Raw genomic sequence first — 14,441 nt, 5'->3', positions numbered from 1 at the left:
TGGGGTGCAGCAGGAGCCCCGCCAGCCGGGGAGGGATCCCCTTCCTTCAGCCCCCAGCCACCAGCACCGAGACAGTGGGGAAGACCCACAGCAAAGCTACATCTCACGCCCTGGGGTACTGCATGGTTCCTGGTGCTCGAAAACCAACAGTACCTTCACCCCGGGGGACACAGAGCCAGCAGCGTGTGCCCCTAGGGCATGGCAGCTTCTGGAGACCCCGTGGCTGCAGGCGATTGCCGAGGTGACAGTCCCACATGAGCCCTGGATGGGAACTATTGCAACGGGGGGGCTGCGGTGGGCAAAGTGACTTGTCCCAAAGACCCCAGGGCAGGCAGAGACAGGCCAGGAGCCGCAGCTCCACATGCCCCACTGCGAGGTCCTGCTTGTGGATGGGGGGGCTGAGCCCAGCGGGAGGGATGGGGGGCACGGCACGGGCTGCCTACAGTGGGCAGGGGGATGTGCACCCTCCTCTGCCCACAGCGAGGCCCTTAGCAGTGCGGGGGTCATATTGAAAGGCTACCGTGACGGTGACACCGGTGACCTGTAGTCCCTACAGCCTATTCTGTTGGTTGCAACAGAGGAGTCCTGGGTCAGCATTTACTGGGACCCCCCACTGTGGGACGGAGGGCACGGGAGGGCCTGGGAAGCTGGGACAGAGCAGGATCAGGGCAATCCTCATTTGAACCCACGCCCATTCCCCTTTCCCAGACCACACAGCCCTGATTTGGCTGGAAACAACCCGTCCCCGCACGCGTGAGCCCTGGGCACCCTCCGGATTTCAGTGTCGGGACACCTTCGGGTAACCCAAACTCCCTGGGGAGCCGGGTACTTCTGCACAAAATCCTGCCCCCCAGGCCCCGTTTCTAGCCCAGGTCCCTCTGTGTCACCCCAGCTAAGACCAAGGCCTTGGGGCGAGGAGCTGGGTGCTTGTCCCGGCTGGCTCAGGCGGGGACCTGGCGCTCGCCCCGTGGCTCCGCAGCGGGAACCGCAGCCTCCTGCCGCCTCCCGAGAGGCGCTCGGGCCTGGCAGCGCTTGTGCAAGCTGAGGGCCCTTCTCCCAGCCCGGCAGCCGCACCCAGCTGTCATCGCAACCACACACACGGGAGACTCGTCCATAATTAGGCAATTAAGGCTGAGGTGTTTTGGAGAAAGCGCACATCGTAAAGGCTTTGCACAAGGCTGAAAGCAGACCTGGGAGCATTCTTGGAGTACAAAGGTGCATGGGAAACCTTGCCGCGGTGAGAGATCGAACCCGATAAGCGGAGTTACGAGCCTGAGAAACACACTCGATTGCAGGGCACTGAAGATGCCTGGTTATCTTTTCCTCCTCGATAAGGCAGATAAGCAAAGGACAAAGGACCCGGGATTGTGCAACCTGGGCTGCAGCAGCCCGGCCACGATCTTAAGATGTTCCCAGGGTGGAGGAGGGAGGATGAGCTCAAGGCAAGAGGCACCTTCAGTTGCTATCATCTCCCTGTGCCGCTGTGGGAGAAAACCCTGCCGGCTCCCGTGCCCAGCGCCGGGCAGGAGCACCAAACAGTCCCTAGCTCCTTCCCGGGGAGCATGCGGCACAACGCCGCTGTCAGCGGGTACACGCGGAGCTCTGCAAACCCACAGCCACGAGAACGTCACCGGCTTCCTAGCCTGGCAGTGGTTTTTCATATGAGCAAATGAAATTCTTCTGAAAAGGGGGAGCTGGCAGAGCATGACCCAGCCGAGCCCAGGGGGTGTGTCTGGCTGGTCCCACTACCGCAGGCCCTGGTCCCAGCCCTGCACTGCAGCTCCTCAGTCCCCATCCCTGCCCTGCTTGGGGACAGATGTGAGCATGCTCCCGTCACCCCGCTGTGCCCCAGAGGGAAGAGAGCCTAAACGCATGGGGTTGCTCTGTCTGAGGGTGAAGGGGGCCGGGGAGCCCCTGGGTCCATGGGTGCAGCCCCTTGGGGACCCATCCCCTTCCCTGCAGAAACACGCAGAGCAGCCTGAGACATCTGGGGTGCCTTGGCCTCTCCTGCACGCCGGGTCTGGTGCTGAAGCGGTGAGAATGCATGGGCTGCGAGAGCCCTCCTGGGACAGCACGGGGATCGCCCGCCCTTCCCATGTGGCAGTAAGATGGTGTGATGCTCACAGCAAAGCCAAACACTGTAGATCAGGGAAGCATGGCAGGAAAAAACTGCATCCAGCTGCAAGGCTTTGGACACGCAGTGGCCTCTTCCCGCTGTGCATCAGAGCCTCTGGCTAAGGGAAGCGGGCCCCACCAGCCCATGCCCTCGCCACCCCAGTGTGGCGGCCATAGAGGAGGGACCCGGCACCGTACTGGTGTCACCCCAGCTTGGAGCCGCACCGCAGCCTTCCCTGCACTGTGGTCTTGCAGCTCTTCCTCCCGCCTGCCCGTGCACTGCCTGTGCCGGCTTTCAGCCAGGCTCCGCCACAGAGCCGAGGGCCAGGAAGGGAAAGAAACCCCGAGTCACTGCTCGGGCCGGTGGGGGCAAGGTGGGTACCCCAGCTGGGCTGCTCGGAGCCCTGCCAGCCCCACGCCATCCGGCCGCCCAGGGCAGGGACGTCCTGGCTGATCCTCCAGCTGCCCGCGGGGCTGCCCGGGGCTTATCCTGCACCTGCGGGATGCAGCGCTGGAGGAGAAGATGGGTAGTGCAGATCTCTCTGGTCTTGAGTACCAGCTTTGGCTGGTCAGGGAGGATGCTCACCCAGCTTGGGGCTCCCCAGGGTGCTGTGTTGGGCTCCCCAAGCACCCCCAGCCACTACGCCTGCTCCTCCACCTCTCTCCAGCACAGAGCGGAGGCTCTGATGTGCCTGGTTAGCAGCAGAGTCCAAAGGAAAGCAGGACCAGTTGTTTTCATGTTTTGCAAAATGTTTCAGATGGCAAGGGGTGATTTTATGATTAAAGAAGCCTTTTCTGTTTGGCGAATCCTAACCAGATTGAATGTGCTCCATCCTCGCCTTTCCTAGGGACCACATTTCATCTGGCAGAGCATCCCCAGAGCACCGGGGCCCCGTGCCAGCTGGTTTTACCACACCAAGTAAGCGAGAAGCTTCCCCTGGCCAGATGAGAACCTGTGATACATCCCATCCCCCTGGGTCGTTTGGGACCCCGCGGGCTGCCCACGGCCTCCAGCGAGATCATGTCTTGCCCGTGCCACGTGGTGACCTGCAGCGCTGCTGCCTCGCTCTGCCCCATCCCCTGCCGGCTCCAGGCATCCCAGCTGCTCAGAGCATCCCACTGGGCATCACGGGGCAAAGCTGTCCAGGCTTGAAACTATTTCCAGCACTTCCATCAAAGCCCTCATGCAGGGCAAATGGGGCTGTGTCAGGGAAAATGTTCCCTAAAACCTGGGAAAGTCCTAGGTCCAAGTTGGGGTGAGCTATTGCAGGACGAATAACTTGCCTTTCATCACTTGGAAGCCCTGCCATAAAAATCCGGGAGCCAAACAGAGCGGCATTGGCCCAAGTTTTGCAGCCAAAATGTGAGCAGCCCCAGGCTATCTGCAGCCAGACCCCAGGACTTGGGAGCACCCAGGCAGCTGTGGGCTTACATCAAGGGTTGGTCCTGCAGGATCCATCCCCATCCACAGCTGATGGGTGCCCCAGCATCCGTGGCTCCCGCTGCACCTGCCTGCTGCTGCCCCCCAGGTGAAGCCCCCCCAGGAGGAGGCTCTCTCCTTGCCTGGAAGCAGGAGTGAGGAAAGGGCATTTTCTTGCCAAGCAGCAGCATCTGGCCATGGTCCCGGGGGTTAATCCATGCGCGGTGGCATGAATGAGATGACGTGGTCTGGGCTGGAGTCACGGAGCAGGGCCCAGTCCCGGTGTGGGCAAGCAGCTGGGGGCTGTGGGTGCTGAACTCCCCGTGCCATGCGTTGGGCCACGGCCGAGGGCAGAGCAGGTCCCTGCCACCAGCCCCCTCCAGAAGGAAAATGTGAAGGAAATCGGGGAATGATCAAAGTTTTCCTTATGAACCCACTTCTCTGTCTGCCCAGCCCGTCTCACTGCCACCACTGTCCCCACCAAGCGATGGCAGGACATTGTCATCGCACCCTTCCCCTGTTTCTCTTCCACAAAACTTGACCTAAAGTGGGGCATTCTGGGGACGACCTACTTGAGCTCACACTGATGCTCGCAATCCTGGCAGCCGCTGGCAGAATCTAAATAGAAATGGAAACCCCAGGGTGGCTGGAGCCCTGGGGCACAGGGGACCCCCTGGCAAGTCCCCAGGGGTCTTCGCTTTGGGTTGGATGCCTGTGCCTACCTGCCCAGGAATCACAGCTTCTATTTTATGTCTCTGTTGCAGCAAAACACCAACGCTGTGAGGATGTTGTGGCATCTTTAGTCCCTGACCGCTCCGTGTCAGAGGATGCTCCCCATCAGAGGATGCTCCCCGAGAAGGGCATGCCCGATGTGGCCAGCGCAGGGCTCCCACCTGGCCCAGCAGACAGGGGTCCTTCCCCATGAGACACCCTCCAGTGACATGGGGGACCCAGCCAGAAGCTGCATGGCACGATGGGGACATGGGGTGCTGCGGACATGGTCTAAAGGGTAGAGCCAGGTGGTCCCTGAAGGGTCTGCATGGAGGAGCAATGGTGCGTGTGAGACCCCTCCAGCTCCATCATCCCCATCCCGAAGGGGGAAGGGGAAACGGCTCACATGGCTGAACGCAAACCACAGCATTTCTATTTCCCATACCCTAAAACTGGCTGAACAGGCCTGGCTGGTCACTGGGTATACACACAGCGAGTGCCCTCACCAGAGAAACCGCTGGGGAGGATGCCCCGGCCTTTCGGGAAGCACAGCACTCCCAGGCTGCCAGCACCATGGGAAAAGCCGCCCCACCATGTCCCTCATCCCTAGAGCCACATGTGTGGCTCCCAGCAAAGCCACAGCTGGCCAGGAGCGCCCGGCAGCCGCTGCTTCGCACTGCTCTTTCCTATCAAGCAGATGGGGAAACCGAGGCACGGCAAACGACGTATGTGAGGGCCAGCGGCAGAGCCCGGGCTGGGTCGGAGCAGCGAGAGGGGCACGTTCCCATTCTGGTGTGCTTGTGGCGGCTGCCACTCACCACCAAAATGCGGCTCCCTGCGGGGAGGAGCGTGGGGGTCGTCCCAGCTCGAGGCAGGGCATGGAGGAGCCTTTCCCCCTCCAAGCCTGCTGGAGCCTCACCGCGCAGGCGGCACTGACTCACTCCTGCAGCCTGACCTAGTTTAAGAGGCACGGTGCAGGTGAGAAAGGCACATCAGCAGCGCCAGCCGGGAGGCATTTCGCAGTCCACGCTGAGTTTCCCAGGTCAGGCGGCGATGGCCTTAGGCTGCCACTTGAGCCACTGCTGGCATCTCACCAAACCACCCCGGGCTGGGCAATCCCGTGCACGACCCAGTGCCTCGCAGGGCAGCACGGGGCAGCCGGGGAGCGGGCTGGGAGCTGTGCTCGTCGTGCTCAAGCTCAGCCAGGTACGAAGTGGGCTTGGAAGAGCTCTGTGGGTCTGCATCTGGCAGCAGGATGGTGGCAGGGGACACCATTTTCCCTCTGAGAGACCCCCAGCCCGAGTGGGACGGTCCCGCTCTGCTGGGGGCAGCGAGTCCCAGGCGGGAGCGCAGGGAGGGGGCCAGGGCCAGAGCATGACTCCCAGCCATCGGCGCCCACCTGCTTACCTGCGTCGCCGTCCCCCGGCGCCTGCCTGCTGCTCTCCACCAGCTGCCTCATCCTCTCCCTTGAGACCTTCAGGTACTTGTTGCAGTTGCACACCTGGAAGAAGAGAGAAGGGGAGGTTGGTGAGATGGCGGCTGTGCTCCCCGGGCATCTCCTGCCTGCCTGGAGCACACTGCCCCACACCGGGCACCCCCGGCAGAGGCTGGGCAGCCCCCGGTCGCATGCATCATGGCAGAGGGAAACTGAGGCAAGGCCTGTCCCACTGAGGCGCGGGGTGGCAGAATGGCAGCAGATACAAATGTTGGTGTTCACAAGCCACAAGAACCTCCTCTCCAGAGGCACTCCATCTTTACGGTGCTTAGCCACATCTTCATGCCAGGCTGCCGGTACCAGTGCCTGCCCCCCGGCAGACCTCACCCCCCAGCCCTACACAATGCCAGAAAAAAAACAGAAACTGAGGTTGCCTTAAAACATCAAGCAGACACCCAAAGTTTGGGCTGTGGCTTCAAGATTTGTTCTCTCTTGTCTCATAGAAGCTATGGAGGATGGCCACGGACCCCGGGACGTGCTGGGATCTCGGCTGGCTGTGCTTGGCCCGGCTCTGCCGCAACACCGTGAGTGCCGAGTCACATTTTCTAACCCCACCTTTGGTTTGCCAAAACACACCCGGAGAGGTCTCCGGCCACCTACACGCACTGGGTGCTGGCCCTCAGGGAGCCAAACCCCTCAAGGAGCTCCCCAAACCCCACCACCGAGGAGCACCCAGAGCCGGGTGCCTCGGGCTGAGCCCAGGGTGCAGTCGGCAGTCGAACGCACTCGCCCAGAACTGATCAGCACTAAATCTCCCCAGAGCATCACAGCCAGCTCCCTGACAGCTTCACTCTCCTCTCCCCTCCCTGCTTGGATGGGAGCTGGGTGCTGGGATGTGCTGCAACACCTTTCATCAGCTATTTGTTTTTAGGGGCTGTTTTCTGCTTGCGGAGCATTTCGAGCACGCTGCACCCAAGGCAAGCAGGGAGAGAGGTGCCTAACTCCACCAACCACAACAAGTTCCCTGCCTGGGGCTTTGCTCCAAAGTCTGTTCAAACCAGAAAGGTTTTTCCACTGCCTGACCGGGCACCGGCGTGGGCTCGCGGCGGCTCTGCCGGTTTGCGGTGTGCTAGCTGGGACGGCGCTGGGGTCATGGCGAGGTGCAACGACGCCCCTTCTTCCCACACAGCTGCCTGGAGGAGGATGGGGGGAGGATGATTTGTTTGAAAACGAGCTCGCCACCATGTCCTGGCTCTGCCCTGCGGCAGGAGGAGGTTATTTCCACCGGCAGCTTCCACAAAACCAGCACACGCTCCCCAGCCTGGGCATGATTTGGCCATAAAAGGATGCCCAGGCTCAGGTCCCTGAAGCCGCACTGCTCCAGCCCTGTGGAGCAGCAGCACAGATGGACAGAGATGGACAAAGTGTGATCTTGAAAGCACCCAAATGACGTGGAAGCCACTGCATCACTTTCAAAAGGGAATTTTGCAGCAATCCCCCGATTTGCACAGCAAGCGATGCTGTGCATCGCAGCATCGCTCGCTGTTACAACTCCTACTCGTGCAAATGTGGGTCAGACCCCTGCGCGCTGCTTCGGCTCACCAGCCCCTCTCCTTCTCGCTCACGCTGGGGGCAAGCCGCGAGCGCTGGTGCTGCGGGGGGCTGAGCGTGCCCTCCCTGCCCTGAGCAGGGCAAAGCACCCTCCTCGCTCTCATTTAAACTCAGGTACCCGGGAAAATGAAACTGGGTGAAACTGCAGGGAAGCAGAAAGATGATCTTATTTGAGTGAACCTGAATTTCTGCAGAGCCAGATCAGCCGTTGGAGTTACCCATCAGAAAGGAGACGCTGCTTTGGAGTTCACTGCCAGCCTCATGCGAGGGAGGGTTACACTGCAACCTGCGGAGGCCACCCGATACCATCAGAACTGATCTCCTCAGGCTTCAGCTGTCTGGACTAACAAGGACTGGAGCTCACTGGCTCCTTTTCACACCTTCACCTCCCCCTCCCTCAGCTCTGCACTGGCTCAGCTGTGCCTGCGGCAGCAGCCCATCACCAGCTGGGCCAGATCCATCCTGAAAGATGGCTGAGAGAAAAGGAAGAGGAGCACGGATGGATCCAGGATGAGCAGGGAAGGAGACGGACGTGTTCTGTGGCATGTCACCTGCAGCCATGGATGTCACCCGCAGCCATGGTGACCCTGATGGCCCTGGGGTCATCAGCAGCAGACCCTGATGCTGCTGTCCAGCGGAGCTGTGCTCCGGCCCCTGTCAGCTCTGATGGTGGAGTCAGGGCTGCTGCTGCAGGACGGGATGGGACGGGACGGTCCCTTTGAGGCTCGAGGACGTCCCAGCCTGCACAGGCTGGACCTGGAGCCACAGGTGTCACCACCCCGGCAGCCACCCGAAGCCCTCGTGTAGCTCACAGGGTGCCTGCTGGGATTTGTGGGGCTGCAACAGGCAGGCAGAGGTGATGGGCAGCCCCAGGGGCGTGTGCCGAGCTCTGCCCGTGCTGGCCCCGCTCCCCTGCGACAGTGACAACGGGGAGGGGGCTGCACGCTGGAGAAGGGCGTGAGCCTGGCCGTGGGAGAGACGTGGGACGGCACCTCCCAGGCATGGCGGCAGCACCAGCTGCACCGGGGTGTCAGAGGCTCCCAGAGAGGTCCCAAACCACCCGGCCATCCAGCTGCCACCAGGATGGGCGCAGTGGGGGCCCAAGGGGCAAACAGCACCCTCCTCCCCAGCCCTCCCTGCCAGGCACAGACGTGCACCCTGTGTGGGCATGGGGCACATGTCCCCTCCGTCACAAACACCAAATCCACCTTAACACCCAGCCTTGGCAGTTGGGAGCACGCCACGGTGTTTGGGCAGCGGTGCCAGCGTGCCGGGCATGGGCTCCTGGCTCCCACTCGGGGGCATGGAGCGACCTCGGGCAAATTCCTCCGCTTCTCTAAAATTCATCATTGTTGTAAACTAAGGGCAATGTACCTCCCTGGGCCGGGTATGCCCTGGCAGCCCAGGGGTAGCCTGGCATTTCCCACTCGCCCTGGGCTGCCAGATGCTTGCCTCAAGGCTCCGTGCCCCACGCCATCTCCCCAGCCTCAGGGCCTTCGCCACCCTCAGCTTCCCCAAAACACAGGGCGGGCTCAGGAGCCAGATAAGCCACTTAGCAGCAGCGCCAATTAGCTGTAATAAAAAAATTGCAATTAATTGTTTTTAATGCCTTGCCAAAATGAGCCAGAAGAGATGAAGCGAGCAGGGCACCCTGCTACCTCAATAAGGCTGGGCTGAGTGGCTGCTGTGCAAGGGCCAGTGGTGGCCTTGGGCTCGATGCTTGGCTGCTGCCTGGGGACACGGCTCCCCACAGCCTTCTGTGTCTCAGTGTCACTGCCTGGGGGTGTGGAGCAGTTTTTTGCGTGGATCTTGCTTTTGTTTTAAGGGTAGGGAAGTGGGGAGCCTCTCTGCTGGGGAAGGGATGGGTTTTTCCTCCTTGGGAAGGTTTGGTTTCCCCAGACCCATCGTGGCAGGATTAGTCATGGCCCCCACAAAGTGCAGCAGATGCAAAGGCAAAAATCTTTGCCGTGGTGAGACAGCAGGAGATGGTGGCACCCCAGGACACTGCCTGGGGGTGCAACCGCTGCAAGCAGGAGCTACGACCCGACAGCAAAGGGTTCGGCTTCTCCCCTGCAACATCTTGGGGTCCCCCGCAGCCCCTGTGCCTGGCTCGGGGGGGAGCAGCCACTTCTGCCTGACACTGCAGCCCTGCCCTGGGGATGATGTGCTGAGTTGGCTGAGTGTGCAAGGTCTCTGCTCATGCCGTCCTGCCTGTCCACATGGCCAGTGTAACCACAGGGTGACCACGGAGCTGGGCCACAGTGGAGAAAAGGGGTGAGCTCAGCTTGGGAGGAGGGGGCCAGGTGGCTGCAGCCCCCGCACACCCCATAGCTCTACCCAGCCTGCGGACACCCGTGCTCCCGTCGCACGGCGGGGTGCCCCGGTGCTCCCGGGGCTGCGGGTCGCAGGGCGGCAGCGGGCACACCTCGGAGCAGGAGCAGCGCTGCCTTTCTCACGCTAGGGCAGCCCTTGCCAGCACATGCTTAGTCACAGGTAAATCCCAGCCTAGATCTGCTCTGCCCTCTGTGAAATGGATCTTGGCTGCACCCCCGCTGAAGCAATCCCAGCGCTCGGGAGCCATGGCGGGCGCGCTTTCCCACGGCAGCCCGGCTTCCAGCACCCCGTGTGAATCAGCCCCTTCCTGGGCAGGCGCTGGGTGCCCCTGCACGGCACACGTGCAGCCGGCCGGGCAAAGCCAGGCGAGCACGTCCCCGCTCCGATCCCCCTGTTGTGCCAGCTGCCCGCTCAGCAGGAGGGCCGGCGAGGACGGTGCCGCATTCAGGCTCTCTGGGCTCTCTGGGCAGGGGGGGGACGGCTGTGCCATCTCCCCCTGTCTCCCCGGGCTCTGCTCGCCATGCCCACATGAAGGATGAGGAGGGGGTGTGACCCATCTCAGGTGAAGCTGTGGTCCCCGCTACGGTCCCCCACTGTTGTCCCCTCTCCCTGCGCCCGTCCGGGCCTCCTGACCAAGGTTCCACACCCCGGTGTCGGGCCCCGTCACCCCCGCAGCCATGTGCTCCTGCCCCGGGACCTCGTGCCAGCATCCACCACACCCAGAGGAACACTCTGCAGCCCAGCCTGCTCTATGATGTCACCACTGAGAGCTGCGACACGGGGATTAGAAGGAGTGATGTCATTGGACCGGGACTGCGATGTCACAGCAGGAGATTGTCTTGCTGTGATGTCACAGCAGGAGAGCTGCTGTGGATCTCTGTGCTCGGTGGTCCCTGAGCCCGGTGAGGCACTTGTCCCCATCCCCAGCAGCCTGAGCCACCCTGGCTGAGCAGGCAGCTGCCGTGCGGTGGGGCTCTCCCTGCCTGCGTGGCCGAGGAGGACAAGGCAGGTGAAACGTGCTTTTGCAATACTGGCAGCCCGTCTGGTGGCTTGGTTTTGTTTAGGACGATCCCTGCCTCTCCCAGCCCTCCTGGGTGGGGATTTCACCAGCAGTGACGCACGAACCTCCTGGGACTCGAGGGACTGGATGCTTCAGCCTGGAGCGCTGGGGCCATCTCAGCATCCCACCCCCTTTCTGGGCCTCCACCCAGGAAGGCAAGAAGCTCGAAGAAAACTCAAGTCCAGCAGACAACAGGAGCCAAACCTTCTGGGACTCAAAAAGGGCCCCGGGAGCCAGTGTGAGCTTGGCCGAAGATGGCGGCGTGAGCTCAGCTGGAGGTCCACAGCCTGGAGCCCCACACACATGGAAGATGAGCAGTTCAGACAGCAGTGGAGTCAGTTTTGCTTCTTCCTTTGATAGCCCTGAAAGCTGCATCTCCAAAGTGCTCTGAGAGTCACCTTGGTGATGCTGAGCTCTGCCCAGAGGAGCCGTCCCTGAAATGGTCCTTGGGCTCGCAAGGCTCCTTCCGTCTGCTCTGCTGACAAATGTCACAGGCCAACGTCACTGAGGGATCTCCTTGGCAGGGGTTTTACCAGTGAGACACAACCCTCTGCCTGGAGAGCTTCTGGCTTGGGAAATCCTCAGTGTATCAAAATCAGCTGTAGAGGACAACAGTGCCCGGCGTGAACTCTTTGGGGCAATTCAGGGCAGCTCATGTCAGGACAATTCCTTGGGCGTCTTCTGCTTGCCATATCACAGGACTACTCAACAGCCACCTGGAGTGATATCTCTTTTCCTACTCACCGCCTACCCTCTTCCCTTTCTTTCTTTCTTTCCCTCGCTCCGAGATGGATATCATCTGGTGAAAGGGCCACTCCTCCGGATGGAGGTTGCAACTCTCATTTTGGTTGTGAAACCACAGTCCTTGAGCATCCAAGAGTTTCTTTCAGGGACTTACCGAGACTAGAAACCTCCCCAGAACGGGCATGCAGGATGTTCAGGCTCAGCCAGCTGTCTCCCCAGCACAGGCTGCCCGCGTGCAGCCTCCAAGCCCAGGCACTGCAGATAGGCAGGTCTGCCTCCAGCAGACCTCCTGCCCATCACCCAAAGCAGACAGTGCCCAGAAAGGAGGGAGACGGTGGGAAGGACGGTGAAAGAAAACCAGGTAACAACCTGGCAAATTCCAAACACAAGTCAGGAGTGGATCGTGCTCATCTGCCCATGTGTATATTTTCACACACTTTTCCCAAGCCTCCAGCTCCTCCTTGCTGCACTCAAAGCTTTGACCTTCAGACACTCTCCTCTTCCTCCAGCAACGCTGTGGGCTGGATTCCTCTCTGCCCTGCAGCGCCTTCAAGGTCCTTGCACAAAGACCAGAAACCTCAGCAATTCAACCTGCCAGAGCTTCCCACACCCTGCGGGTGCAAAGGCCACCTCTCAGTGCAGAGCGGCAGTGAGCCAGGCCCCTGGGACGGCTGCACCTCCAAGGGGATTTTCAGAAAGCAGCTGACCAGGCTGTTTCCCTTCCCCTTTATGCCAAGAGCTTTCCTCATTGACCTTCTTATCACCAGGATCTGGGAATCGTAAACGTGCACATTGCTGCTTCTGCTCTCTTACAAATGGTCTAACGTCTGTCCTTGGGTACCAGCAAACCCACCCACGCAGCAGATGAGATGCATGGGTGCGTTAGCCTGGTCCTTCCAGGGAGCAATGGCTCTTGCTGCACACAACAGTCTTGAGCGGCCACCAAAACCTGGGCAGCCCTGTCTGCCAACAACACAGCGAGAGCTGTGCCGGGAGATGGACTGTGATGGTCCCATGTGGGAATGCAGCCTGTGCATCCTCCACCAGACCTGCCTGCACCATGAGCACCGGTATTTTTATGGTCATCCAAGCTAAGTAACATGCTGCTGGTGGAAATACGGGGCTGCTGGTGAGTTCTTGGCATCGTACAGGGGCGTTTTGGTTCACAAAGAGGGAAGGGCTCTGTTTATTGAATCATTAACATCACTTCCCTCATCGCCAGCCAGGTACTCTGAGAGGTCTCTTAGGCAAGTGCTGACCTAGCCCAACCCTGCTAAGCTGGTAAGATGACATGGGATCCCATGCCAGCCTGGTACGGCGTTCCCACTGCTTTCTCTGCTCCCGCTTTGCTATTAGTCATCCGTTTCTGGAAGGTTTCTCATGCATAATAAAGTGTTTCAACACTTGCATAAGCCAGCTCTTCTCATCAGGAGTGACCCGCTGCATTTCCCAACGCTTTCCCTAGGCAGTCCTTCTGACTGCCATGAAATACGGAGTTAAAACATGAAGTTTTCTATCCCCCTCGAAGGCAAAAGGTGTGGGAAATCGAACAGATAAGAATGCCTTTAATTAGTATCATTTGCATAAGCTCTGGGAAAGGCTCACCTGACAGCTAGAAGGGCCTCTTGTCTGGGAGCACGAACCACTGGGCGCTGAAATGGGCAGATTAGCGTTAACGGAGCTCCTCTGCTGACGCGACTGGGGAGATAGCAAGAACGGGAAGTCAGAGGTGATGGAGCCCTGGAGGCTCCGTGGGCACCCCAGCTCCCACTGGCTCCCTTTCGGAGTACCCCAGCTCCTGCTGCCTCCTTGTCGGGGCACCCCCCCTCTCCATTTTCACCTGCCAGTTTGCAGCTACTCCAAACGAGAGAAACGGATGTGATTTTTTGGGTTGGGGGGGGTCCATCAGATCCCTTGAAGGAGGGCAGGGATGGGGTAGAGGAGAAACACAAGCACATCCCCGACAATGCATGTAGGCTGCCGGAGTGGGCTCAGCATCCAGCAGGGATGGGACCAGGGTTTGGTGATCTCTGCTTCTTGCTCCTCTCGGTGCACACGCGCTCCCTCGAGCGCCGCGCAGACGGCTGCAGGTCCCTAACCACAAACCCCATCCCGCTGCCGCCTCTCCGTCACGCTGCCTTGGGTAGTCGGCGCCTAATCATCAGTGACACCGAAAGCCCTTTTCGGTACCTCAAGGCCTTTGCAGTGATGAGAATCTCACCCGACATTACACCTAAACCCACATGCAAAGCTGATTTTCCCAGGGGAAAAAAAAAAAGATGCTCAACCCCCCGCTCCCACCACACACATCCCTCCAGAAGGCACTCCAGTCGGGTCCCTCTGTCTCCTCCAGCTGCCTTTCAGCCGTCTCAAGTCTCACTTGCTCATTTTTCCTCCCAGCTGGGCTGTGAGCTGCACAGATAGGGGCTGAGCCCCTCCAAAACGCTGGAGCTGCCACAGCACCCTTGACCCAACCTTCACTGTAGCCGCAAGCCCTGTTTATACAGCACCCAGCACAGAGGGGTGCTGCTCTGGGACAGGCTCCCAGCACTTGCAACAAGTTTAATAACAAAGCCAAACCAGTAATAACTGCTTTATAATGAGGTTACGCAGCATCCCCGAAGCCTTCGTTCTAGGGTGAGCTCTGTGCCAGGAGCTGCCGGGGGCCGGTGGGCGAGCTGTCCCTTCCCACCCTCCTCTCTGCCCAGCTGCCGGTGCCTCCACTCCTCCAGCCCTGTGCCAGCATGCTGCCTTCCTGCCTGCATAGATGTGCTTCGTATCCACCTCTGGGGTGGGGGTTAACCCCTCCTGGACTCATATTCAAAAGGGTCGCACCTGAAAACTAAAATGCATGTGGAAATCTGGCTACCAAGCATCCTCCTGACCTTCAGGAGCATTTCATTTTGACACCAGAAATGGAAAGGGTCGTGGAGATACATTTTCTGATCGTGAGAGGCAGAGCCCTGGAACCTGCAAAGGACTGAAGCTTTTCTTTCTGTAGATGAGTCCAA

At 60.1% G+C, this 14,441-nt stretch overlaps 1 protein-coding gene across 3 annotated transcripts in view; it reads right to left on the bottom strand.

Annotated features, from left to right (window-relative positions):
- The window catches only part of EXD3 (exonuclease 3'-5' domain containing 3), a 296,388-nt gene that overhangs the window by 4,308 nt on the left and 277,639 nt on the right, over positions 1-14,441 (bottom strand). For 2 of the 3 annotated variants that reach the window (XM_072883192.1, XM_072883193.1), the window contains exon 22: positions 5,654-5,747. In XM_072883192.1, coding sequence (XP_072739293.1) covers positions 5,654-5,747 — 94 coding nt within the window. Of the gene's footprint in view, positions 1-5,645; positions 5,748-14,441 lie in introns of all 3 variants that reach the window. The other variant, XM_072883198.1, reaches the window with a different exon arrangement.

Source organism: Ciconia boyciana, chromosome 18 (genome assembly GCF_034638445.1).
Source record: "Ciconia boyciana chromosome 18, ASM3463844v1, whole genome shotgun sequence".
NCBI lineage: Eukaryota > Metazoa > Chordata > Aves > Ciconiiformes > Ciconiidae > Ciconia > Ciconia boyciana.
The sequence above is the reverse complement of the archived record's forward strand: the minus strand, read 5'-3'. Positions and strand labels throughout refer to the sequence as shown.